At 43.4% G+C, this 27,982-nt stretch overlaps 1 protein-coding gene across 3 annotated transcripts in view; it reads right to left on the reverse strand.

Annotated features, from left to right (window-relative positions):
* Positions 1-27,582, reverse strand: part of DCP1A (decapping mRNA 1A) — a 43,606-nt gene extending 16,024 nt beyond the window's left edge. For 2 of the 3 annotated variants that reach the window (XM_075287156.1, XM_075287154.1), the window contains exons 1-5: positions 27,417-27,582; positions 25,081-25,121; positions 24,164-24,291; positions 9,493-9,559; positions 424-547 (exon numbers count right to left, since the gene is read on the reverse strand). In XM_075287156.1, coding sequence (XP_075143257.1) covers positions 424-547; positions 9,493-9,559; positions 24,164-24,291; positions 25,081-25,121; positions 27,417-27,551 — 495 coding nt within the window. In that variant the 5' untranslated portion in view covers positions 27,552-27,582. Of the gene's footprint in view, positions 1-423; positions 548-9,492; positions 9,560-24,163; positions 24,292-25,080; positions 25,122-25,992; positions 26,126-27,416 lie in introns of those variants that run through there. The other variant, XM_075287157.1, reaches the window with a different exon arrangement.
* Between the last annotated feature and the right edge of the window lie 400 nt (positions 27,583-27,982).

Raw genomic sequence — 27,982 nt, forward strand, 5'->3', positions numbered from 1 at the left:
AAAACTGTGCAGGGAACACAAAGGGTATTTTCCAACTGATCACTTCCTTTTTTTGACCCCCTGCCCAACTTCCCTTGTGCTGAACACCAGCTTAGTGTGACATTGATAAACCGCGATTCCCCCCCCCCCCCCCTCCCCAATGCTCCAAGCACCTAATTTACATATTGAGTAATCATTGAAATTCTGGTCACCACGGGGATGAAATGACAAAGCCGAGGTATGACCGATACTCTTACACTGCAGATGGCAGATAGTGGGAGGCTCCTGCTGCAGCCAGTTGTCTCACAGCCAGACTATTTGTAAGTCTGCAGGATTTTCTACATGCTCCCGAAATAGACAAGCAGTAGGGACACGAGTTTCTTCCATTCTCTTTTATAGCTAGTGATCGTTTCATCTTAACACATAGAAATAACATGGAGTCACCTTTTCATACTCATTCTTGGCCTTACTCAGCATCTCCAGGATGTCAATGGGTCCGCTACTGGAGCCATTTGTAACAATTGGGCTTTTCCGATTCTTCATTTTTGCAGATTCTAGTTCCACCACTCTGGAAATATACAACAGGTCATAAGACTAACAAAATACACTCACTCATTCAATATATACATACATATATAATCATTACATACAGTCAGTAAGGGTGTAACTTAAAGCAGTGCAGATGGTGCAGTCAATGATATAAATGGCACTTTATGGTTGAAGGGGCCTGGTACATATATATATATACACACACACATATATAATATATCACCAAGATTTCTAAGAACATTTTGGTAAGAGTCCAATAGAAAATGATGCCCAAACCTTCACCAAGACTCTCTAAATATAGATGTTACTAACCCCATGTGACCCTTCCAGCCGAGCTTCTGCTCCACTAGCTAAAGCCTTCCAGGCCAAACTGTAGCAATGACAATACATTACTAGACCCGTATTCCTCTCCCCCCTATAATCCACTCTAATAAAAGCCATATTAATCAACAAAACAAGTTTTCCATGTGCAGGATGGCAGGCGAGCAGCTCTGTCGTGTCTGAGGTCCTGTGCAGTACGGCTCCCAGCAACGCCGCAGGACGCCATCCAAACAATTCCCCAATGTGTCACTCACTCAAGTCACCATTTCTGCAGGTCCCAAAACTGTCTAACAAGGTTGTAAATTCTTCTTAAGATTGACTGTGCAATATAAATACAATTCAGGTTTTATAGGAGTGAAGTGAATGAAATTAAAAAACATAAACAACAAAAGCAGCAAAATAGACCGAATAAAACCAGCGGAGCAAACTGTACGATCAGTTACATGTCCTGCTAGGTTCACACTGACCCGAACAATGGAGAGCCGGACCACTAAACCAGTGGTTACACATTGAGCCCGGCGGACCCCATTATAGTGTCTGTCCTTATAAAACTGAAACCAGTGGAGAAAAAAAGACCTCCATGCAGGCGCAGATGTGAACGTAGCCTTAGCTGCAGTCACACGGTCAGCAGTATTCATATGTGCTGGGAACCCCACTGCCAGATACAGCAAACTAATCCCCAAGTCCTTTTACCTCGCCAAATGGAGCCAAATATAATAATACATTTTTAATTTATATAGCGCCAACCTATACCGCAGCAGTTAGGGTTCAGGTATAGACAAAATGAGATATGATAGTGCAAGGGCACGTAATTCATTTTCAGCCACTGTATTTAGCCCCAGTCGGCATTCTGCCACAGCTTTCTACTGCTGGTTAGGACCAGATGAATGGAGACTCGAGCCACAGAAACCACAGTAAGATCGAGCAGGACGCTTATTATTTCCAGTGTCCTTCTGCGATCTCTGTCTCCCATTGAAAACAATAGGAGGCAGATTCTACACAACATATGTTGGATGGTATATATATATATATATATATATATATATATATATATATATATATATATCGTGTTAAGGGGGGTATGTTCTCACCACCATTAATTACCGGTCATAGAAAAATATTGGTAAATATGTCTTTCATCTGTTTCCCAAAGATTGCTGCAACCAGTTAGAAGATGTGTTTGGCGATTCAAGATGGCGCCGGGTGTTTATCTTCCTTATTCCGCTCACCATTTGGTCCTTAATTGCCTTTTTAAGGTTACATTGGCACTATGGAAATGTGATGACAGGTTCAGCTGTTCAGAGACACATGGGCATATACATTAGTAACGCTGCCATGAGCTGCAATGTATACAATTTATCTTCCTAGCACATCACTGACTCTCAGAGAAACACACAAATGAGCGACATGTAGCGCTGCATATATTTCACACTATACTGGGTCAATAAAGACATTTCCTCCCATGCTTCTTTATAAAGAAACAAATAAAATCTGGGATGTGTCTGACCTGGAGAACTATTGAATCTTAAGCACATACACAAGAGTGACGTACAAATAACATGGTATAGTGTATGTGCTCAGGAAAGGCCATATCGGATCAAAAGAAGTTCAATCCTTGGCACTCCCGTCGATCAGCTGTTTGAAGGAGACTGATATTCCAGTATCCACTGTGTACCAGGCGCAGTGCCACACTATTAGTAGTGACAGTCCCTGGAATTACACCTCACTGCAACTTTGCCCCATTCAAGTACACCAGATTGAGCTGTAGAATACAGGCACAACATGCAAAAAGCCAGATGACAAAAGGCTGAATATATAAACCAACTAGACTTTTGGAAACTGCAAAGGTCACATGTAACGATAAAGAGAACCTGTCACGTCCTCCTTCAATATCTGCTGATTCCAGCACAGTTGGAATTCTTTCTCTAGCCCCCACCATTCCTGAGCAATCATTCCTGTCATTTTCAGCACCCTATAGGCTTTTTAGGTTCTCTACATGGGCAGTTCTAGACTATCTGCTCCAATTCAGGGTCACCCACCTGATAGTATTGAGCATATCATGTGTAGAAACTAACAGAACTGATGGCTAAGGAACGGTAGGGGATAACAAAACCTTTCCAATGGCGCTGGAATCAGTGGAGCAGCAGCTATTGGTGGATGCAAAGAGTTGGAGTTGGTGAAGATGGTGAAAGGTCCCCTTTAATAAGAACTAAAGTAACCATTCACAAATATCCTCTTAAGGAGAGCAAGAAATTCTGAATGAATTATACATTTAGGACACAGTGTTTTGCTGGAAAGCTCAGCATCCTGGGCAGCTGGCGGAGTCTGTACACATTTCATGGCTTCCAAATCTTTAAATGTTGGGACCAAATACCACTGAAGGCGGCAAACACTGATTTCTGCAAATACAGTCTTAAGATAGCTAGAATAAAATTGTAAAAAATAAAACTTAAAGGGAATGTGTCACCAGGACCTTTCAGGCATATGAAGTTTATGTTAACTACTTTTTATTTTTAGGGGCTTGGCCATTTTCAAACTGTCTAAAAGTGGCCAAGATGTAGTTTTCTAGATCTCTGCTTGTGGACACTCAATCTGCTTACTCTCAGTGGATGAAAATCAGTCCACAGTCACGTGATATACAGTCCATGGTCATGTGATGGACACACAGGTGTCCATCACAACCATTTACATGTAAGGAGCTGTGCAAGGGTTTTTTTGTTTTGGGTTTTTTGGCGTCGCAAGCTGTAGTTTTTATGGGTACAGATTTGTTGTGGTATAAGGATTGTTCAGAAATGTTGCAAACTCCTTGAAATCCACTTTAACTAGTACAGTGAGCAGTGTTCAGATTCTAGAGTTCAATGTTAAAAGCAGGAATTGCGTACAGAGGGACAAGACAACCCTTTTCATGAACTCCACTTGCGTCTGATGCAGAACGCATCCGCATTTTCTGATCCCCGGGTTCCCCATGGCCTGGTCCAATCTCTGTCTCCTATTGAAGACAATTAAAGGTAAAATCACTGATTTTGTGAAGGAATCTTCATCAAAATCCGAACCAGATTTCACTGTTTCAACATACCGCCAAAGCCCCATACACATGATACAGTGTGCTGTCAGAGGGGTTTCAATGCTTTGTTTATTTGGCGTAACATGGAGCATGTCCTATCTAGCTCCGTGAAAATGGAGCATAACCCCCCACTAAAATCAACAGAGAATGGGAGACAATCGGATGTCACCAGAGTGAATTCCTTTACAAAAATCGGACTCTCCTCGGCCTACACACTCAGCCACGTATATGAAGCCTAAGAGTTTTTGAGATGTAAAAGTTTCCTGGATAGTTTGTGTCCTTGTTGTGAATCAACTTCTGGGGATAGATCAGTTTATTGAAAGAATAGATTTGTATCTGCTGTGCCATGTGCACAAAATAAATTATATATCATTGGGTACAAATAATTCATCAAGCAGATTATTTATTTCTTCCACTTCAGATAAGGAAGAGGAGACAAAGTTAATTGGCGAGAGCCGTAAAAGAGACGGAAATCTGTTGTGCATCATCTATCATGTAGAAGCAAGCAGGGCCCTTTCAAGCCAAAGTGTGTACCATGGAGCAGAAATTACCCTTCCAGATGATCAAAGCATTGCAGAATGAGGAACACAATTATCAGAATTAATTGAGCTTCCTTACTGGGAGCATGAGCATCTGGTGAACTGCCTGACAACCCGCTGACTTCTAGGAGAGTTCAGACTGAATTACAGACATCGGAACTCCTTAAAGGAGAACTAACCCAAGACTGAATGATAGAAGTGAACAGGAGATGTGTCCTCTCCGTGCCAGACTGATAAACGGCCTATGTGTAGAGGAAAAAAGCCATAGGGCTTATTCACACAAGCAGTGATGGAGAAAGAGTGTATTCTCATGTTCTTTGTTGCAACAGACTGAAAAAACTCACATGGTTTATATTTGTCCATTTTGATGAAAATATGCAAATCTATGCTCCAGGATGTAATTAGGAGAAGAGTGCCTCTGTATGCCGCCCTATAGGGGCAGCCCCCTTAACATCATGCATGACTCAGTTAATAAGCCTATGGACATGATGCGGGGCTTATTGCCAAACTAGTATTTCTATTCCAAAAGGAACATATTCCCAGCTATGAACAGCGCTGGTTTGGTCTTTTGGACCTCCTCAGCATAGCGCAGGGATACTAGTTTGGCAGAGTGAGAGACTATAGATGAGGGTCAGGGGATAATCATAGAGTGTGTGCCTACATAGGCGTACGGAGACTTACAAGTCATTCCTGCTCCGCTAGGGATCCTGGGTAAAAAATATGCAAATCTATTCTCCAGGATGTAATTAGGAGAACAGTGCCTCTGTATGCTGCCCTCTAGGGGCAGCCCCCTTAACATCATGCATGACTCAGTTAATAAGCCTACTGACATGATGCGGGGTTTATTGCCAAACTAGTATTTCCATTCCAAAAGGAACAGGCCCTAGAGGGCAGCATACAGAGTGCACTGTTCTCCCAATTACTTCCTGGAGAATAGATTTGCATATTTTTTACCCAGAATCCCTAGCGGAGCAGGAATGACTTGTAAGTCTCCGTACGCCTATGTAGGCACACACTCTATGATTATCCCCTGACCATTCTGATGAACAAACAGAGCGAATAGAAATCAATGAGTTGGTTTTTAAAGAATGCAGAAACAGACTGACCTCCGAGTTATGTCTATAAAAAAAAAAATGCATCAGCGAAATGGGCAAATAAAAGTCCAATAAAAATTACTGAACGAAACTCACAGTGAAAAACAGACAAGCAATGGATGCAAACACTGCCCTTAAAAAAACAGACCAAGATATACACACATGGTCATGTAGATATAGGCTTAGGGTTCAACAGACTTAAGGGGGAAATGTAGGAAATGAACAAATTCAGGAGGAGGCCGGGGAAAAAAAAGAAAACATACTCCAGTGTCCACCCTTGTGTATGCGTGCTTTTCTCGCCATGGAAGGCTGTCGTCAATCAGTAGTGACTGAAATGGACCTGGTGATGTATGTGAGCGAGCCATTATGTGCGGCTCAGGACTTCTGGTGTCAAAGACTTGGTGTGCGCACAAACAGTGGCAGCGGACACCAGACTGTCAGTGACGGGGAAGTTCTTTTGGTTGTTACACCTTCCTTGGCCTCCTCTGGGATTTGTCAAATTCCTGGACAAGACCTATGTTTGTTTTTGTTAGCCAGTGGGTAGGAAATATAAAAACAAAAAACTTGAAGTCTTCAGTAGTTGATACCTTTTTTTAATGGCTAACTAATAATGATAACAGATAACGTTTCGAAGCTCTCAGCTTCTTTGTATGTAACAATAACCAATAACCTTCTCCCCCCCCCTTCCTCCTAGAGTGGTAGTCCTATGTGTCCCTCTGTACCTAAATACCGTGTTTCCCCGAAAGTATGACACCCCCTGAAAGTAAGGCATGCGGGGGTTTCTGTTGAATTGCCTAATATAAGGCATCCCCCGAAAAAAAGGCATGCCCGGCAGTGGTGAGCGGGGTTTCGGGGGGCGGGGCTTAGCGGAGCTTTGCAAGCTCCACTTCACTGACACAGCAGCCGTGCTCTGTGCTCCGTGTGCACAGCAAAGCCGGCTGCTGCCTCTGCTGTTGTAGGATGAGCTCTCCCAGCTCATCCCAGAGGCAGAAGCAGCAGCTGCCATACAGAAGAGGCAGCAGCCGGCTTTCCTGTGCACACGGAGCACAGAGCACGGCTGCTGTGTCAGTGAAGTGGAGCTTGCAAAGCTCCGCTAAGCCCTGCCCCCCGAAGCCTAGCTAAGCCCCGCTCATCACTTCCAGGACGAACAGCAGCATCAGCACTGCTAGGAAGAAGGGAAAGGTAAGTATGATACCTTCCCCCCTCCCCTACACTACACTACCTACAACCGGCAGTTATGCTGACGCTCCACTAAGGAAGTGCCGGCATGACTGCCGGTTGTAATAAGGCACCCCCCGAAAATAAGACAGGTCCTATATTTAGAGTGACAATTTAATATAAGACACTGTCTTATTTTCGGGGAAACACGGTATGTATCCTTCAGAAATTGTTTTTAGATATACCTGAAGAAGAAGCCGAGAGCTTCGAAACATTGTAATCTGTCATCATTATTAGTTAGCCATTAAAAAAGGTATCAACTACTGAAGACTCAAGTTTTTTGTTTTTATATGGACAAAACCTATAAACCAAGGGTGTCAAACTCTAATACACCCAGCATTGAATAAATGTCTATCATTGAGTAAGTTTTTCCCTCACATCAGATAGAACAATGAACTTTTTCATATAGAAACAAACAAGTTTTTCTTAAACCTAGAGCCTGGAACAAGCAAAGATTAATACAGTTTGCTCCATTCTGATCAACTCTACTAGACTCTCTAGTTGACATTTGGGAAGTTCTCATGGGCCAAACATAAGTAAAACTGTGGCCCATGGTTTGACACCTATGCTTTAAACAGTGAAAGAGCGACTGATCTAGGTGGAGCCTCCTCAGTCTGCATTCAGTCTAAGGGTGCATTCACACTGAGGAAAATGGCACAAGAAAAGGAAACCATTGAAGTCAATGGGAGGCCTTTTTTCAGCACTGAATCTGACGTGGATTCCACACCAAATTCAGCACCATTTTCCTCCGTGTGAATGCACCTTAATGTAAAAACTGAGTGAATGCTATAGGGACTGGGAAGCTATAGTAAAGTCAGCGACCTGGGGGTTGGTTACAATCACATGATCCATGGTCAAAACCATCACAGGACTCAAGGTACAACTTTAATGAATCCACATAGGTAGTTATATTAAAGGGATTCTATCATTCATCTTCTCCCACATCACCGTTACATCTTCATCCAAAAGCGCCAACTGTGCATGTCCATCGGCCAAATGGAGGCGGCGCTGAAGTTTTCAAGCAGCACAGAGGAAACCCCAGTGCTGTTTAGGCATGGGGAGGAACTCTTCCTGTGATGTCTGGAGACTCATTGCATAACGACAACAATCGAGATATCTACCAAACGGAGGCGACGTGGGCTTCGTTAAAAACGGGATTCTAGTGATAGAATCCCTTTAAACTCCCCGGACAACCACTTTAAATGAGTAAATAATGAAAGTGATTAGAGCAGAAGTTCCCAAACTTTTTTTTCTCGTAGACCACTTTCAAAATTTTACTGGTTTCGGTGGACCCCCTGCTGCTACATTTCTACCATATTCCCAAAACTCGTCAAAAAATGTGAAAATTAGATCTAACGATGGAAATTTGCGTCGCGGCTGAGACCCTTGGGGGTCCACCTGGACCACTTTGGGAATCACTGGATTAGAGGAAGGGACTTTTTTAGGGAAATACACGGAAGGCTGTAAGGTAACAAGGTATGCCTTTACCTGTTCAATCCCCCAATGTGCCTGTCCAACCCGCTAGTCTTTGGTTACTGGAAGCAGTTTCTGACCTCAGTGGTGTATACTCTTGCCTCCCTTTGCCCCATTTTTTTCAGCTCTCAGTGGACGGGTCTGCTGTGCTGCTCCAATGACTAGAACAGAAGAGCCTCCCTTTCCACTGCTATGATTCGGTGCTGGAAAACCCATTTAATTGCCTGAACACAACAGTAAAGCAGTATGCAGTGAGATCCTACACATTTAGTAGTGGCACGCTTTTGTCTCCCTTAGCTAGTTCTAAAACAATCACACCTTCACTATACAATCATCTTTAAAGATAAGTACCTGACATTTATTGCTCTTTTGATATAATGGGGTTTTCCATTAGAATTTTTATTCCGATGACATTAAAAACACCTTTAGGCTAAGGCCCCACGTAGCAGGATGCAGGAAAAAAGCACTGCAGGAAAAATCGTGGCAGAAACGCAGTTTTTCCCGCAGCACTTTTCACAGAAAGTCTGCAGAGGAACAGTTTTTCAATTATACCTATAGAAACGTTAACAGTTTCCCGGTGGGTAGAATTGTCTTGTAACAATAGTCTTGGAAATTGAAGCAATTCCGCGGCACATATTTGTATGATAGACCTCAGCATGTACTCTAAAGACCCGCAGCCCCTTTGGCCAGGGTGTTTGAGAGTAAATTGGACTATGTTGCAGTACCAAGAACAACCACCATAAGTGTACAGTGCTATAAGGAGCAATGTAAGCAATGGAGCCTCAGTGATGCAGCCCTTGCAATAGCAGAACCTGCACACACTACGTAACCAGAAATCTCCTATATACAGCTCTCATATGCAGTAAATACTAGAGACAAGATGTAAATAATAGGTGGCTGTTCTGGGTTGTATGCACATTGTGACTGCACTGTACATCTGACATATATGACAGGAACACTCATTAACAGAGCCCAAGAACGTTCTATTGAACGTTGGTCTATCAGGCTGTAATATAAATATAAAATTATTTGGGCAGCATACTCCACTGTGTGCCTATAGGGTGTAAGTCGGAGGCATCCATCACAAAATCTTCCCAAACTAGACTTCAAATGGTGGAAATGGTTTCTGCAACTTTAGAAAGTAGACAGAAACCTTCAGATCGCTTCTGCTCAGCAGCTATTAGCAAGTCGCTTACACAAGCCCGCCAGGTCTCAGATTTCAGACGTAGGCTGGAGACTCAACAATCGTACTCACTGGGTCATCAGCTTTGCAATCCGCTGGCAGTCACTCTTGTCATAAAACCAGATACTGTAAATGGACACTGAAAGAGATAGAGACACATAAAAACATAAGATAACATTGCAATCATCCAGAACATGTCTTCTCCAGCCACACCAGATAACAACAAACCACCCAGAGGCTGCGCGCTCCCAAAGCCAAAAACACTTGATAAGTGAAACATGTTACGTTTGGAGAGGGGATTTTTTCTGGCATCTGTAAGGGGGGGGGGGGGAATGTTAAAAACATAAATCAAAGACTTTTCAATGTCTCCACATGGAAATGTCCTCCACCATTTTTGGACATTGGTCGTTTTTTTTTCTACATTTTTCATAAGTTTTTTTTTTTGCCGCATCTCCATTTTCTCTCTGCCAAGTTATGGTGACTGCTTTGCAGGTTATGACAGGGTTCAAGTGTCTCCTATTAATGAAATAGCTACAGGTCCCAAAGGTGGAACCAGACAGACACATGGAGTCACATGAGTGGATCCTGACACAACCAATTTAATTTGGACAAAAACTGAAAAAAAGTTTGGAAATAAAGTAAAGCCATCAAAAAAAAAAAAAAAAAAAAAAAAACCTCACTCAATACACAGCCATCAATGTCTAAACCCCTGGCAATAAGGGTCAATACACCCCAAAGTGAAAATGCACAAATTGTGCCCCAAGTGTCAATATTTTGTATGGCCACCATTATTTTCCAGCAATGCCTTAACCCTCTTGGGCATGGAGCTCACTAGAGTGTCACAGGTATGAGTATGCAGAACAGGGACCAATCCCAAACCTTTACTTGCGTCTGACTCAACGGAACAGCAATTTACACTTGAAAAAGGGCGCGAGTAATCCCAAAACACGTTGTGTGAATATTGCCAATAAAGCCTTCATTTCTTCAACACACCGTGGAAGCGCGATTCTTATACTCCCCACCTCCCAAGTAAGGCTGAGGCTTCTTTTGTTGCAGATTTTCCTGCGGTTTTTTTTAGCCAAAACTAGAAAAGGCTACAGAAGGAATGGGAAATATATAGGAACTCTTATACTTCTCCCTTTTGCTCAATCCATTCCTGGCTTTGGCTCAAAAAAACGCAACAAAATCTGCAACAACAAAAAGCTGCGTTTCTGCAAAGTGGGGACTCAGCCTAAAGGTTCGGGATAGGTCCCTGTTCTACATACATATACACCTCGGGGTGTCAGGAATCAGCTGCACTCCACTCAGAGAGGAACTCTCTGATAAATCAGTTCCGACGCTTCCAAAGGTGTTGTGGTCTTCCACAGCCTCCTCTATTTTTTCACCTCTCCTTTTCCTACCAACTGACTTACGCAACGGGGCGCTCGGTGTCCTTTCCTTTTTATTTTTTGAACATGTATGAGTACAAGAGAGAGTGTGAGAGTGATAACAGCAAATGTAAGACATCTGCTTCCCATTCACACCTGAAGCCTTGTAACACCAACCAGTCACATAACACAGATGGGGGGGGGGGGGGATAGTTAATTGAGCACAATTTGTCCAGTTTAACTTAAGGGTTAGGGTAAGTACTTAATTTTGTTGTCAGGAGTTTAGACATTATAGCTGTGTGTTGAGGGATTTTCATGGCACATCAAATTCACAATGTTATACAAGCTGTACATTGACTATTTTACATTGTATCAGTGTTGTCCCATGAAAATATATAAGGAAATAATTACAAAAATGTGAGGGGTGTACTCAATTTTGTGAGATACTGTATATTATATATACATACACAAATTTTTTGTGAACAGTACAGAGCTGCAATACCACACCCAACCCATAGGCAAGAGTGGCGCTGTTTGCAGAAGAAACCAGTCCCACTTATTAATCCCATATAATCCTTTTGAGGTTGGTCCTGGGCCCACATCCACATCCACTCAATACAAGGTAGCGAATAAAGGTTTATAGTCACCTCTGTTACTTGGGTCTATGCCACATGACACCTGTACAGGATCTCGGTGTAAACGCTGCCGTTATTCTGACTGAAGGCACTGTAAAACATGAGGCTGAGCAGTCGCTTCCATCGCTAACCCTCATAACAGGAGATTTTTTTTTATTTTTTTTTTTATTTTTGCTGTTATATTTCTACAAGCCTCAACAAATCACCTTCCGTGTCAAGATGTTCCTCTGCTGTCACACGAAGCCCTCAGCCCTGGCTGAGACACGGCGTCCAGACCCACAACCCAAATCCCACTTCACTGAGCTGACAGCCATCCAAACAAAACCCTGGGCATCCTTCCAAAGTTTATACATCACTGCGGGGTTTTCAAAGAGGAAACGCTTTATCCAAAATATATTACGTTACAGCAATATAACAGAGTAAATGCACATGACAACCTAATGGCGCTATTATCTGACCATCCCTCAGCCTTGATAGCTGGTCTGTAAACGCAGTAAGGCCTCGTTCACATCTCAGTTTAGCCCTGCGCTGCTTTTACTCTCGGGGTATATGTGTGAAGGTCTAAAAACAGAAGACATATTCTTTCACCGATATTTTTTCTACTAATGCAACAGATTCATTGACTATAATGGGGCAGATGGTGTCGGCAGCATTTAGCTCGACCTGCTTCCATCAGTGCTCATTTTTTTGTGCACTACGTTGCTTATTTTTTTGTACCAAAGTAAAAAGCCCCCCCCCCCCCCCCCCTTGGACAAAGAACAATAACACCAAGTTGTCAATTTATGTATAGATTTCTATGAAGAATAACAGGGGACTTGCCTTGCTATGAAGCAAGTCGTATGGCAAGTGACTTTTGCAGCGTCGCAGGCTGGTAAACATTTACTGGGAGGACAGCGGGGGCGACAACGAAGGATTGCCGGAAGAACAGAACGAAGAGGTAAGTACTGAGGACCTATTACACCATGTTCACCACTGTGACCGCGATCCACCAAAAACCACAAATGGATACGTTACGGTCTCGTGTATCCTTATTTTTGGGGCGGTAATGCTCCAAAGACTCACCGGCAGATGGTTTTAAAAGCCCATTGAAATCAATGTTTGTTATTTTTAAACGACCCATTCTAGTCAGTTTTTTTATGATCTTTCCATGGACCATTAGGTGCGGAGACACCAATGCAGAGGAGAACCCAGTCTTACTAAAGTACGTCAATTCTGAACCACTTTTAAATAAATGGAAACCTGAACTCAGAATATTAACCCAGCCCTGCAGACAGACGGTTTAGGGTTGCCGGAATCAAACAGTGGTTTCCCCTTTTGATGGGGTGCCTATGTTGGATAGAAATTGTCTTTTTTTGTCAATATGCAAATGAACTCTTTGGAGCAACGAAGGCATCGCGTAAGGGGTAAGCGACTCTCATAAATTTATGACTTGAAATAAAATCAATTGCTGTCACTGGTATCAACTTGCGATCCACTGTTTCATTGATTGGCTTGGCAAGGCGCTGGCCTGGCATTTTTTATCAGAGCTCTGCACAAGGATGGCCTTGGGATTCCCAGGAGCAGTACACCAGGGGCACTAGGTTCACACTAGGGTTCGGCTCTCCGTCATTCCGCACGGGGACCGAAAGAGGGAGAGACTGTCTGCTTAAAAAGCAGTTACCCAAGGACACCTGCAGGATACTTATTGCTGAATTTGCGGCGAGTCTCCTATGCAGATGTGAACCTCGCCTTACTGGTGCCATCGCTTCAACAGCAATACTATACATGCTGTTATAGTGGAGTCTATACACAACCACTAAAGGTGAGCACCCCCTAGAAGAGCTGAAGGGTCTTTCTCTAAGTCAGTTTTATATGTGGTCAGAGCTTCTTTTAACAAATTCTGTAATGGATGCTCCTCACAGAGCCTCCAACAAAGATGTGAACTCGGCCTATGGATTATATCGCGACAATCGCTCCTGTCACAGGCTGAACAGTCAGTTCTTCACCTTGAATACTAGAATCAGGAAATCTGCAAAATGTAAAGATCAGAATGACTAGTACAAGAGCTAAATGGTGATGGCTAGAAGACTGGGCCAGAGAGTATTCCTGGTATAAGGTGGTTATTACCAACCCCAAATGGTCCAAGGAAGGCAGGACAACCAGAGAAATAGTGTCATGGATGCCCAAGGGTGGCTACCAAGATACAAAAGACAAGTCCGTCTGGTCTGATGTCACAGGAGAGCCACTGTAACAGAAATTACTGAAAAAGTCTGAACACATTGAGAGATCTTGTGGAGTCCGTGCATCGATAGGTCGGAGCCGACTTTGTTGCATGTGGGGTCCTACACAATATTACACAGGTGGAGGAAAAGCAATGCCTGACCAGTGTAGCATCTAACAATTGAATGGATGAAGACAAATGGGAGACGCCACAATTATAGTACAATTCCTTTTCATTTCATTTCCCATAGGATACATTTCATAAGTTTGTACGGTAATTGTCCACATAAGGAAACCTTTTGTAAAGGGTCCTTTCATCTGGCAGCTAGCAGCAAGCCTAGTACTTCACAGAAAAGGAAGATGAAGAACGCAGAGCGATGGCTTAATGGGCAGCGAGATAATGAATGCCAGGAGCAGAGCAGCTAAGCCCAGAACTAGATCCCCAATCGTCATCTGTCTGCCAACATTGGAGGGCTCCTTCTGTGCTGATGGCAAGGAGTCATAGAAATTCCAGCAGAAGCATGCAATGTCGTACATTTTATAGCAACAATGCAAACACACAAGATGCTGCCATATGAGACACCCATACACAACCTATACAATTCATTTTGGCTACTTAGATACATCCACATGTGAAATGAGCAACAATATAAACAGAGAAACGTTCATCTCGCCAGGAAACCCATGTGCATATAAAATTCATGTACTATAGTCCAGATAGATCATCAGTTACTTCTGTGGGGGTTCTCAGCACCACTACTGATCAGCTGTGTGAACATGCACAGTATTCTGTGGTGACGTGAATGGTACTGCAAGCTCTGCTCCCCTACACTTAAAAGAAGACCTTTCACCACCTCCAACAATTCCAGTTTTACATCAATTAATAGCTGCCTTTCCACCAGTTTCAACACAGATGGAATTTTTATCCTAGCCCCCACCATTGCTCAGCAGTCAATGCTGTTTGTTTTGGTGACTGATGTTACTTATTCTCTGCACTGTCAGGAGGGAGGTGTCAGAGCTCAGAATCACACCCCTTACCTGCTACTGCCTGACACTGGTTGCCTCTGATTGGAGCTCTGTATAACGCCATCCCCTGCCTGACTCCGCCCTTCTGACATTACAGAGCCTGAATAGCACCTCAGGCACCAAAACTAACTGGGGCGAGAGAGACAATTCCAACTGTGCCAGAATCAGTGGAGTGGCGATTATTAAGATATGCTAAAAACTGGAGTTGGTGAAAGGTCCTCTTTAAATGTGAATAGAAGATCATTCACAGCCACAACCCAGTGTATGTAGCTATGCTTTTTCTCTGCAGCAGCATGGTCCAAAAACTGATAATAGGATTTCAGGAATTGGCCACTCACCAATCTAATATCCATAGGATAGGTCATCAATGTTTAAAGGGCGTTCCAGGCTAAAAATATTGATGACCTATCTTAGGCTGTCTTCACACGGAGTAACACCGCGCTTGTAAAAATCCTCATTTACAGCTGTACAAGCGAGCGCTGCGGAAGGCTCCCGAACACTTCCCATTCACTTCAATGGGAGTGCTCGTAACGCCGGCTTTACAAGCGCTCCCATTGAAGTGAATGGGAAGTGTTCGGGAGCCTTCCGCAGCGCTCGCGTGTACGGCTGTGAATGAGGATTTTTACAAGCCCGGCGTTACTCCATGTGAAAGCAGCCTTAAGGACGGATTATTAATATCACATGGTCTGGCATCCCCATTAGTCACCTGTTCTCAGCTGTGGATACACAGAGAATGGAGCAGGAAGCAGACAGCTCTGTCCTCTGTGTAGTGTCCAGACCAGGTTACTTAAGATCAGATCCAATTAATTTGAAACGGATCCAAGTTGCAGCGTTTCAGCTCAGTTACTATACAGAGAACAGAGTAATCTGCTTCCTGCTCCATTCTCTGTATATCAGCTGTGAGAACAACTGTGGCTGTCACTGTATAATAGGATATAATAGTACATATAAAGGGAAATTAAAAGGTGCCATCTCCCAGAAACAGCACCACACCTGTTCACAGTATGGGTATGGTATTGCAGTTCAGCCCCATTCACCTCAAATGGAGCAGAGGTGCAATTCCAAATTCTACTTAAAGTCGTATGGTACCGTTTCTGTTTTAGTAATCCTAGACTGCCCCTTAATTTTACTGTCAGTATGCTAAGAATTCCAGTTATCACCTAGCTCTGTGCCCGATAATGACATATATAATACATACACATCCGCACGATCTTTGCAAACGGTCAAAACAACATCACAAGGGTGCGAGATGATGGGTGACAACGTCTATTTACGATGACACACTGAAGACTGCAACATGTTTAGTTTTACCTCCTAGAGCCGAATAAAAGATCTCTATGTTCTGCTTCTCCTGTGCAGCTACCAAAACCCATCATCCTGGCCATGTGCTGACACGTGTTTAATAAAGAGAGATGGAAGATTCACCAGGGGAACCATTCACAGGCGTTATGTGAACAACCATTTTACGTTATCAAGCGGTAAAACAGAAACATAATGTAGCCATAGGGTTGTCATTAAAAAGCACAGATTACGTTATCAGGGGACTGGAACCATAAGACACTGGCCAGGTCTACTACTAATGAAGACGTTACAGGGAAGACAGTACCATGCAAACTTCCCACTAGGAACAAAGATCCTGCACCCAATGACGGCATATCAATAGGACAAGAAATTAACCATGAAAGGAGTCTTCCCACCGAAATCATATGTCATAAGGAGGAAATAAGGGGTAGATGTACAAGGGGGCCAGGAGGTGCGGTTGGGGGGGGAAACGGGAGGGCTGGAGGTGCAGCAGCGGGGCTGTGGGGTCCCGGACCACGATGCTGTGTGGGGGGCCCGCGCCGGCCACAACGAAATAGCTATGGGGGGCCACGGGCTGTGCTGCAGGTGGTTCGCGCAAGGGTGAGGGGATAGCGGACGAAGTCGCAGGTTATAGCTAGTATGTTATAAAACTACTAGGAAGGCTACTGCCCAAATGCAACCCTACACTCTGATTAAACTCCTAGGGGATTAATAGTATAACTACAAACTAACCACTAACTGAATGGCATAAACTAAATCTCAATATTTATTGATATACATTATAATTACAGAAAGAGGTCCCAGGAGGACAAACAAAATAATGAAAATAATGCATACACCCCACCATCCTAAAAGGGAAGCTGCAGATCAAACAATTCATCATAGATGAGGGACTAAGGCCATGTGTTATTTTAATATTTCCATACAAGAGACTACAATCTTTGCTGCCTATTAATATTTCCAGACCGTTCCCTAGAGTGCAATGTCACAGTGAGGTGTGTGTGAACTACAACCAAACACTCGCTGTTATATTAATCACAAATGGGAGTAACACTTAACCCACTTAGTCCGCATGTCTATGTCATAGACCCATGGGTAAAAACTAATCTATGCTCGTGAAAACCTTACAAAGCCACTATGCGCATTTAACCACTATGACAATATATAGATGCCATACTGGACCACAGCCCTGATACAATGAATCTGAAGGGGTATTAGGAGTGGAATATCTAGTTAGTAACACACTCTATACCCCTCCTAACTACTGCTGCCCAGGTCAAGTGAAAAACCAGGATATATAGTAAAAAAACAATCTCCCATAACAGGCCAAAGAGTGAAGTAAGTGATAGCACCTCTCACTCAAATTCAAGTCCCGAATCTCCTATTCACTAGTTATATTCTCTATCTCTACGCAGCAGAGTATACCTCAGCTACAGTACACATGCGCCAGACCATGGGTGCATGCGCAATGAAGCCCAGGTATATACCTCCATCTCAGTGTAAAACAGCGCAGGTACTGGGAACACCAAAGATGAAAGTTATGGGACTCATCTCTAGGCAAGTATAAAGCATTTTTTTTAATTTTTAATGCACCACTCACAGATTGCATTATAACAGGGCGATTTGGGACACTAAAGCGATGGGTGTTACCAGTCGGGGGCGTCCCTATACAGACTGACACTGTCCATGCTGCAACGCAACTTTTTTGCAAGATGAACAGTAACCCCCAGTTATCAATTCATGCATACATTTCTAGGAGGAATAACTCGAAAACTTTTGTATTATGCAGAATACAGACATGTCAGGAGAGATGACCGAGCCACTCAAAAGCACCGGAATTACAATGGCAAGTTCTACAGTATGTCTGCATGGGAAATGGAAGAAAAAAAAAAAAAACCCCAAGAGTTGGAGTTTTTCCTTCAGCAATGATTATCTGCCGCCCTATAAGATGCAGCGCAGATCAGCAAATAGGACGGCCGTTTTACATGTAAAGAAGAGCGGCCATCATTGACTTGTTAGATATTCAGCTCCCGCTTTACAGCTCGCCTGGAGCTCAGCTGCCATAGAAACAGTGTTTAAACCCCTTTTTCATGTGTCATGCAGAGACATCAAGAGACATTGTGCTTCACTACTGACACCGCCTGTGGCATCTACATCGCAGATAACAGGAGCATCATAGACCTCGTGTACAGAGAAGATTCTACCTAAAGATCCCCTGGTCCGGTGTGTATGGCTACTAATAGATTGTAAGCTCTTGCGAGCAGGGCCCTCAGTCCCATTGTGTGAAATTACTTTCTTTGTAATGTATCTTTCTGTCTGTATTTGAACCCTACAAATTGTACAGTGCTGTGGAATATGTTGGCGCTATATAAATAAATTTTATTATTATTATTATTATTAATAGTACAGCTGTAACATAAGAGGGGAGTAAAATTACCCTTTAAAAGGGAAGGTCAACCCTGCAATATTACACATTATTTATGTATTTATTTTATTACATCAGTGCTGATTAATTTCTTAATTCCTAATTGTCTGCAGGTTGGATCTCCAGTTTTCTAAAACAATCTTTTGCATACAAAGTTGAAAGGGTTTGCCCATAGATGCCAGATACCCCTCGGGGGCTCATTTGTTGTTACCATTACACTGGTTATGGGGATTTTAAGACCATGGTAACTGTTCTGCGAGGATGAGCATCTTTTCTATTGTGTTGTTGTATTTGTTATAGTCAAGAAAAATCGCATAAATGTAGAATTTAAAATTCCCATAGCAAGCAGAGCTTATAGACCGAAGCAATGACTCCCATATGTCTACAGTTTAACTAATAAATGGCTGACTGCTACGGTCAGATAGAAACAGTAACGCTGCTCTAAGGGATGGTTCACAATACCACTGGTGACCGTCAGTAGTGTCCGTTGCTATTGTCAGAATTTAGCAACACACACTAGCTGGACTGTCACAAATCTGTTAGTCTCCATTCATTTCAACGGGATATTAACATGTGTCTATCATGATAGGTGTTCATTTTGGGGGGGTTTCTTTTTCAACGGACACTATCATAACAGATGAAGGGGTTGTACCGTTATGGACGCTTATCCTCTAACCACAAGACAGTGAATAAGTGTCCAATAGCCAGGTCCACAAATTTTCAGGACAGGGCACCAAAACCCCCTTAAAACCTCCTTGTGAATGGAGCACTTGTGTGATTGTCACTGCATTCACTTTTATGGGGTTGCGGCACTGCTGGAGATTAGTGAATAGATCGCCAGTCACCAACTCCTGATCGCTGGAAGACCCAGTGATCGAGACCCCAACAATCGTATGTATAACCCGTCCTCTGGATAGGGGGGAAGTGTCCATAAAGGAACAAACCCGTAAAGGGCATACGTAACTATACATGGCGACCTCCGCAGCTCCCCCTAGTGCTGATTGAAGTTATGCAGATTTTATTAAAAGTAGTTCTGCAAGGACAGAACTTTTCGCAATGCATTCACTGCCAAGGATAAACATCCATATAGAACAGAACAGAGTTCCCCAGTCTGATAATTACCTTTATACAGCACATTGGGGGAGGTGGGGTGCAGAAATCTCATTCCTCTGCCTGCTTTACTAACGCTCCAGGTCTAAGTCAGGGCTCGTTCACATCTGCATCCGGGTCTCAGTTCTGCAGGTTTCCGTTTCCTGCCCGAAACTGGGCAGGAGACGGAAACCTGCAGTCATGTTTCAAACCCATTCATTCAATGGGTCTACTGTACTCTAGTCTTGTGAGGTTCACACCAGCGTTCAGGCCTCCGTTCTGAGGGGAAACCTGTCAGACTGAGTCCGGCTGTGAGCGCCGGTGAGCGTTTTATGCTCTCCGTGGCGAAACAGTTTTTTTTTACGTGAACACAGAGTCAGACATGCAGGACTTTGTGTCCGGTTTAAAAAAACGGTTTCGCCGCGGAGAGCATAAAACGCTCACAGGCGCTCACAGCCGGACTCGGTCTGACAGGTTTCCCCTCAGAACGGAGGCCTGAACGCTGGTGTGAACCTCACAAGACTAGAAGAGAGTCGGTGTCCTCCCATTCTACAAAAACATACTGATAGGAAAATAAATGTACACAGTGATCCCTATACGGGGCTCACAATCTACATTAAAAAAAAATAATTCAACAGAGTAGAGTCGATGTGAGGATAAGACTGTGCCTATAGGGTGAGATATGGGCAAACTGACCCCATTTACGGCTATTTAAAAAGTGTATTTCCTTATTCACATATAATGTTTCTTGTTGCAGTGGGAACTATATGTTTTTTGAAGAATACTGACCTCTACTAACACATTGGTGCTGTGTTTGTTTTTCATTTTTAGGATTCTAATTGGGTCACATATTTGTTTAGGAATAGAGTTTAGGGACAGACTATAGGGATAGCACTTTATAAGGGCACACTTTATTGTGTAAGTATTTCTACTAAAATAGTATATCTTCTGTATGGATATGCACACTCTCTATATTGTATAACCCCTCATAAACCACTTTATATACATCTATGCCAATATACATGACTAGTCCCCCTATGTAGGGCCAGTTTGCCAATTTTAAGTGTTCTTCATGTCTTCCTCTGTATATGTGTCAATAAAATTATTCTTTATATTTTGCTAAATTTAGGTTGAGCGTCTCAATATATCTGCAACGTTTGTCTTTAGTGTTCTCTTTCTATTTAGAGTGGAGTCGGTGATGTCCCAGAGAGCCAGCAGAAGAGGCCGAGCACAGAGGCTTCCAGCACCCTAATGCGCCCTGCAAATGGAAATGATCAGAATGTTTATGTAGTGTAATGGATGCACTGTAAGAAATTCCTTCTCCCTACAGAACTCCTCTAAAAGGTCTAAAAAGACATTCTGGTTATTCTTATGATAAATTAGGCGCCCAACTGCTGGGCTCCTCATGGATAGTAGTAGTAAGGGCTATCTTGTGCAACTGCTCCATTTGGATGTTTGTTCCTCAATCACGCAAAACCCGCTCCACCGATTTGGCTGAAATTTTCCACAGTTACTACACAGGATTGCGCAATAGGCTACTTTTCGTCACAATAGCGCACATACGTTTTTCCAAGGACCACAAACCCCAAACTCACATCACCTTCTCTGCAATCTCACACACTTTGGACCATAGCAAGCCACAAAATTCATATTACCCTCTACAGCCTAGCCCCTAACCCCACACAATCACATTTACATATACTGTACCACTTTCACCCTCACCTTAACGATACTCCAGGAGGCTACCTCTTTAACCCTCCGGAGCAGCCATGTTTGCCGACCCCCATCGCTCTGACGATCCGCGACACTGCCCACCCAGCCACTCCACTGTGTTGCCAGGAGCATGCGCATGTTAGCCACCTACAGAACGTGTTTCTAGCACGCCACCATTTTGCGCCTCCACCGTAGGCCGCAGCACCCGAACTACTCTCTCCAGCCCGCCACACTCCCTGATGGCACTCTCACCTCACTGCTGTTTCGTCTTCACGATCCATCCACCTTCCCTAGGTCTCCACGCCAACGACACTGGTAAGTTCTGATAGCATGTTTGCATTGGGACTACTTCTGGCCTGTATATGCCGAAGTACCGTTTCAACACACCACGGACACGTAACGGTTGATAATAAGGTCACCAATCTGCTTTAGTGCCCACCTTGGAATTACCCGGCGTCCCTTCACATAAACTAGAACTCAAGATTGGCGTCCCTGTTCTACTCATGCGTAATCTGGATGCACCCCGATTGTGTAATGGCACGAGGCTACGTGTCACACAACTAGGAACAAATATCATTGAAGCCACTATTCTTACAGGAGCAGCTACAGGTGACAGTATGTTAACCCCACGCATTCCAATTATACCAAATAATTAATGACCATTAATAAATCCCAAGGACAAACGCTGAGAGTAGCAGGAATACATTTGGCCACACCAGGCTTCTCACATGGACAACTTTATGTTGCTTGCTCAAGAGTATCCTGTGCCCAAAACTTACATGTACTGGCGGAAAATAACAAATCATACAATGTCGTATATCGAAGTATATTAACTTGAAATACCTCTGTCCCAAAGTCACTATGTATCTATCTCAGAACACCGTATAGCAGCTGAAATACAAATTACATTCAACACAAAAGTCTCACGTATTCTCAGAATTACAGCAAAAACAAGATACACAGTTACATTTTATATTCCATACCTTATACACACTACGAAAACCTTCCCCGCGCCTGCATTTACCCACTTCTACAATCACTGCAGACTAAGTCGCGGGTACCAACTAGTGGAGAATAAATGGAGACCCCTGCTCTGACCCAATCTACCGTTACTTCCCCACATGTAATCTCCAATCATCACAGGACCTCCTCCTTGTCTATGGTCTGAATTGCCCTTTATGCAACAATCTCCAAGACCTCTCCTCTCTGCATACCCCTTTCTTTGGATCCCTCCACCCCATTGCATCCTTCAAATGTAACCTGAAGAGCTGCTTCTTTATAATAGTATATGTCACATAGTAACTCTTCTGCCACTAGATGAACAACTGTTACCGTGACCTGAAAAACGACTTTAATTTTAATTGTGGGATTATTAATTTATCAGCTATCCACTGGATAAGCGAGGAGTGCTAGATCTGAGGGAATCCAAGTTCAGGGACCACCAATGACTGCAAGAACAGGGATCCTCTATCCCACCACTGCAGTCAGAAGAACTTGAACAGCACAGCAGTCGCCAATGTACCTATTTCACACACACACACACAAAAAAAAATGGTACACGTTGTTAATAAAGGCTGGAGGCACTCAATGGGGGACATTAATAAAGACTGACTATCACAAAACCAGTCTCCATAATGCCAGCTGATGGTACACTTCATATATGGTGAAGTGCATCGTGAAGACCTTCCTTTATATTTCTCATTCTACTTCTAGCTTTGACTCAAGGAAACACTTTTACAAAAAAAAAAAAAAAAACCCACTTTTTTCCAAAAAACGATGAGAGAAATCAATGTGGATTTTTTTTCTTTCTTAGCATCAGCAATCCAAGTGCAAAGAAAATATGGCGTGGATGCAGAAGCCGAGTTGACTCCATATGCAGGCGATGCTGGCATTTATCTACTAATAAACTTATTATAATAATTAATTTCAATGTGTTGTATAAGAAATTGAACAAATGCATGAAAACACACACGTGAAAAAGAAAAAAAATGTAAGCCCCCTATGCACTTCAGATTCATACATTAAACCAGAGTTTTCTGCCAACTAGTAAGTGATCTACTGTCTCTCTCTACAGAGTCATGTTACCAGAGGCGGGACGAAACCGTTTTGATAAATGAAGACCGCGACATTTTTCTTTAACAACATACCGTATATGGCAATATTTCTTATATTTACGTGTACTATTAATTTATGAAACGTTAAACAGCGTTACACTTTAAAGGGTTACCGTAAACATGATTTTTCATTCTGACATTTAAGGGGACAACTAGTGGAACGTTATATCATATTCCAATAGTCAGCCTTGAATACTTTAATTTCAGGGACCACTGGTTATATTCAGAACCAAAAATTGATTTAGGCTACGGCCCCCACGTTGCGGAAACGCAGCATTTTTGTTGCAAATTTGTTGTGATTTTTCTATAGCCAGTTACACATGGCTACCAAAGGAATGGAAAATATAAAGGAAGCGCTTAGACGATGCATCGCTGACTTTGCCTCAAAAAACCCAAAAAAATCTGTAACAAAAAAATGCTGCGTTCCTGCAACATGGGACCTCAGGCTAAGGGCTCGTTCACATCTGCGGCCCGGCACTCCGTACTTAGGTTTCCGTTTCCTGCCTAAAACACAGGCAGGATACGGAAACCTGCAGGAGTCTCTCTCACCCATTCATTTGAATGGGTGAGAGAGATGTCCGGCCGTGTGCGGCGGTGAGCGTTTTAGGCTCTCCGCCGCGAAACCGGGTTTTATAATCCGGACACAGAGTCGGACATGCAGTACTCTGTGTCCGGATAAAAAAAATCCGGTTTCGCGGCGGAGAGCCTAAAACGCTCACTGCCGCGCACGGCCGGACCCGGTCTGTGCTTTGCGTCTTCTGGCATGCAGAAGACGGAAACCATAGAACGGAGACCCCAAACGGAGCTGTGAACCCAGCGTTACAGAGATTTTTATGAAACCAAACAATTTTCTTACATAAAAGGCAAACTTACGGCTTGAGTTCCGATACAGCAAAAATGGCTCATGCAGCTGAAATTCGAGATCCTTATTGATAGGTTCTACCAAATTGTTCATATTAAGTCTGTTCATTATTGTGAAACCATGGTGTGGAATTGCCGATCTATAATGACATAGAGGGGTGAGAATTATTATTCATGGTACATATAACACTGCACTATGTTCTCAGACCAGAGTCTATTACTGAGCATGCACATGCAAATGTTAGCACAGCATAGTCACATGAAACATCTAGTAATGCAAATAGCTTATGGTAGTTACAAACATTTTATCGTTTTGGGTGCACAGCTCCAATGTAGGCTAATACATATCCATGGTCATAAGTTCCGGGAAAACCCTATGCTTAGGCAGACACTGCAGAATAGATTATTCCCCTGCTTCTACTCCTGTACACTCAGAGAGTGACATGTGTACATGTCATGCAACTTTTAGCAAAAAAAAAAAAAAAAATTAAATAAAGAAAGAATGCTTTTTTTGTGACATGGGGCCTCAGCCTTAGGCTGGTCTTACACTCCCGTATTGTTTTTACAGTCCGCAAGTTGCGGATCAGCAGTACTAGTTGCTGATCAGCAACATAGACACCGCAGACGCCCGTGTCCTGCCGCATGCGTTCATAGAGTTCTATAGGCGAATCCGTGCAGTGCCGTGAATTCACAGTCTTTGCGGACCTGCTCTATTCAGTGCGGACCTTGGTCACGGCCCAGCACACCACGGATAAAATATCCAGTGGTGTAAGAGGCCGCACTGAATATAATGTGTCCGAAAATGGTCCGCAATTGAAAACCCTCAATTGCGGACCATTTGCGGACTTAAATGACGGTCGTGTAAGACCAGCCTTAGTGGAAATATTTAGCCCAGGTAAAGAAGTAAAGAGCTCTGGGATGATACATACCTTGTATAGACAAATAAGGTCCCTTCAATGTCAGTTTTCTCCTGCAAAAAAAAAAAAAAAAAAAGTTAAGAATTTGTAACTACAAACAAATCCTACATTTACGTCCTTTCACGCCTGTTCAATTCTGGTGAACTTGACAAGAATTTCAGTATGGATTTCACAATGAAATCTGCCTTCAACGCATACGAAATCTGTTTCTGCTCCGCCGTTCACAGCAACAGAAAATTACTGTTTTGATCCCTGGCTAAACAGCAGAAAATAACTATTTCACTGATAGGACAGATAAGATGTGACAGAGCCTGCTGCACGGCATGTTAACTGCAGCATATCTACCAGTCAATACAAATATAAATGTGAAACTAGATCTAAGCATCATGGAGGATTTTGGCAAAGCCACAGCCACTTTCTGGCAAACCCACCCATGTTATCCAGGGAGTTTAAGTTATTTCCTCTGGGGATTTATTCAGCCCCTAACTAGGGATTCTAGGCAGGTTCTAGCCCTGGATCACATGATCAGAACTGACTCCCAGGCTCCTCAACCACCATACTCTTCTCCAGTTTTTTACAGGTAGCAACTTGTGCCATGACGACTGGCAGACCCCTTTAAAGAGGTTGTCCAGAGAGTTAAAATTGCTTTATCTATTGTGGATTCTTCATACTGGACCCCTCATTCCAGTTTGCACAGGTAATTACCTGTAAAAACTAGAGAGTAGGGAGGGGGCAGAGCGACCCAGAGACTGGTTCTGATCACAGGAACCCCTTGTTTAAGCATGAAGAATCTGCCAGAGCAAAGAAGGTACATTCAGCTCCCTAGACAACCACTTCAATGCCCAATGTCTTGACACTGAGGTGGAAAACTGTTAATCCTTGGTGCAAAAAGTAGAAAACATTTTGACAGCAGTAGCCTCTAACCTTTCGCTCTCCAGCTGTTGTGGAACTACAATTCCCAGCATGTGTACAGCTTTCAGAATGTAAACAGGGCAGCAATCAGCCTGCAAATAAGCAAAGGCGGATTACATCTTTTATGTGGACCTAAAATTATCATTGGGGGGGTAGAAAATCTCCCTGTACAAATGTACACTGTATGTGGCTAAATGTACTGCAGTTCGGCTGCATCCTCTTCCTGCTCCCCCCAGATGTGTAGATGCTGTTCCAGACCATGGACCCCACTGATCAGCTGGTTTGAAGGGACCGCAGAGCTTGTGGGATTGTTGTGACCCCTTCTCTGTTTACATCACACACTGTATAGTCTCTCCCATAGGTGTGACTGGAAGAGGCTGCAAGTACATTGCACGGCCGCTATGAATCAGACAAGACTGAGAAGGGGTAACAGTGCTCATAAAAACATGGTGGCACCTACAAAACAACTGATCAACGAAGCTCCCAGATGTCGGACCCCTACTGTTTTTTTTTTTTTTAATGGGTTACCTATCTGGAGAAACTAGAATAACCCTTTTATCTAATCCCTGTCAATCCTCAGGATATGGGCTAATAAAACGACTGGGCAGCTCAGTGGTTAGCACCGTTGCCTTGCAGTGCCGGAGTCCTATGTTCAAATCTGACTAAGGACATCTGCAAGGAGTTTGTATGTCCTCCTTGAGCTTGTATGGGTTTCCTCTTACACTCCTAAGACATACTAACAATGTTGCAGTTTGTGATCTCTATATGGGACAGTAACTTACAATGTCTGTAAAGTGTTGCAGAATAGGTTGGCGTCTTAGTAATAAATCTCACCCACCTGAGAGGTGTCTGAGCGATAAAGTTCCTTAACTACTAAATTTTGGGCTTGAATAAAAGCCGATGACTATGTGCTACACACAGGGTAATGATCAGAAACAAGTATACTTGTCCGCGAAATCATTGGTACATCTATGTTGATTTTGTTGCTCATTTGAAGGACGTTTTCCATGTCTCAATAGACACCCGTATTAGGGTGAGGGATGCTACATGTATTCGCAGTAAGATGTGCAGCCTAAATCTACATTTTACACCATTTAATAAATTTGGTCTTGTGAAAGAGAAGAAGGTCGCAGGATCCTCTGTGGCCTAATATAAGGTGTCAAACACTTCTTTAAGGTAGAGTATATGATGCCATGTCCATATCACCTGCCCTACATCACTGTAGATGTCAATCATACAGGGTAACACAGTGTACACAGCAGCAGTACTACATGGCAGTATTACTATCAGTGCCCGCTCTGTGCCCAGCCCACCATGCATATACAGTAACAGAAGATGGCAGAAGCCTGGAGGGGTCAGGAGTCTGGACCTGAGACATACTGGATGTAGTATAACAAGTCTGCTTAGTGCTGGCTGATGGTGCCCGGGTCACTCACCCACTCATTAGCCCTGGCACTGAAAATATAGAGGGCGACCTGCCCGGAGACGTCCACGATGGCGCTGATGTACGGGTCATTCCGCCGCAGGGCTGCCAAACTCATCTCATGCTCCACTTTACACCTCGCCTCCATCTTGGATCAGGAGTCCGGCCCGTGCACCATCTTAAACCTTCCCCGACTACCGCGGACAGAGCACGACGTTCCGCCGGGAGAACGGTTCCGGCCAGAGCTACGTCAGGCTCATGACCCGGGCTGTGAGGAGATGTGCGGCATCGAGCAGAGGCATGAGGAGACCTACGGGAAGAAGTAAATGTGGCTCTAAAGTGATGTGGGGCCCCATAGAGTACACAGGCAGCCATGAGGGAACAAGTCCCTTGAAAACCTCACAGAAATTGTGGTTTTGGGTTCAAGTTAAGAGTAAATAATAGAAGTCTCCTTGTGAGTGACCTTGGCTGTGACTCCTCCTGCAAATAGAGCTGGATTCACACTTGGTGAATACATGTAAAATCGGCTGAGAGTAAAGTCCTTCCAGTGTAAAAGCAGCGGACGCCATTATAGTCTAT

Source organism: Leptodactylus fuscus, chromosome 9 (assembly GCF_031893055.1).
Source record: "Leptodactylus fuscus isolate aLepFus1 chromosome 9, aLepFus1.hap2, whole genome shotgun sequence".
Taxonomy (NCBI): Eukaryota; Metazoa; Chordata; class Amphibia; order Anura; family Leptodactylidae; genus Leptodactylus; species Leptodactylus fuscus.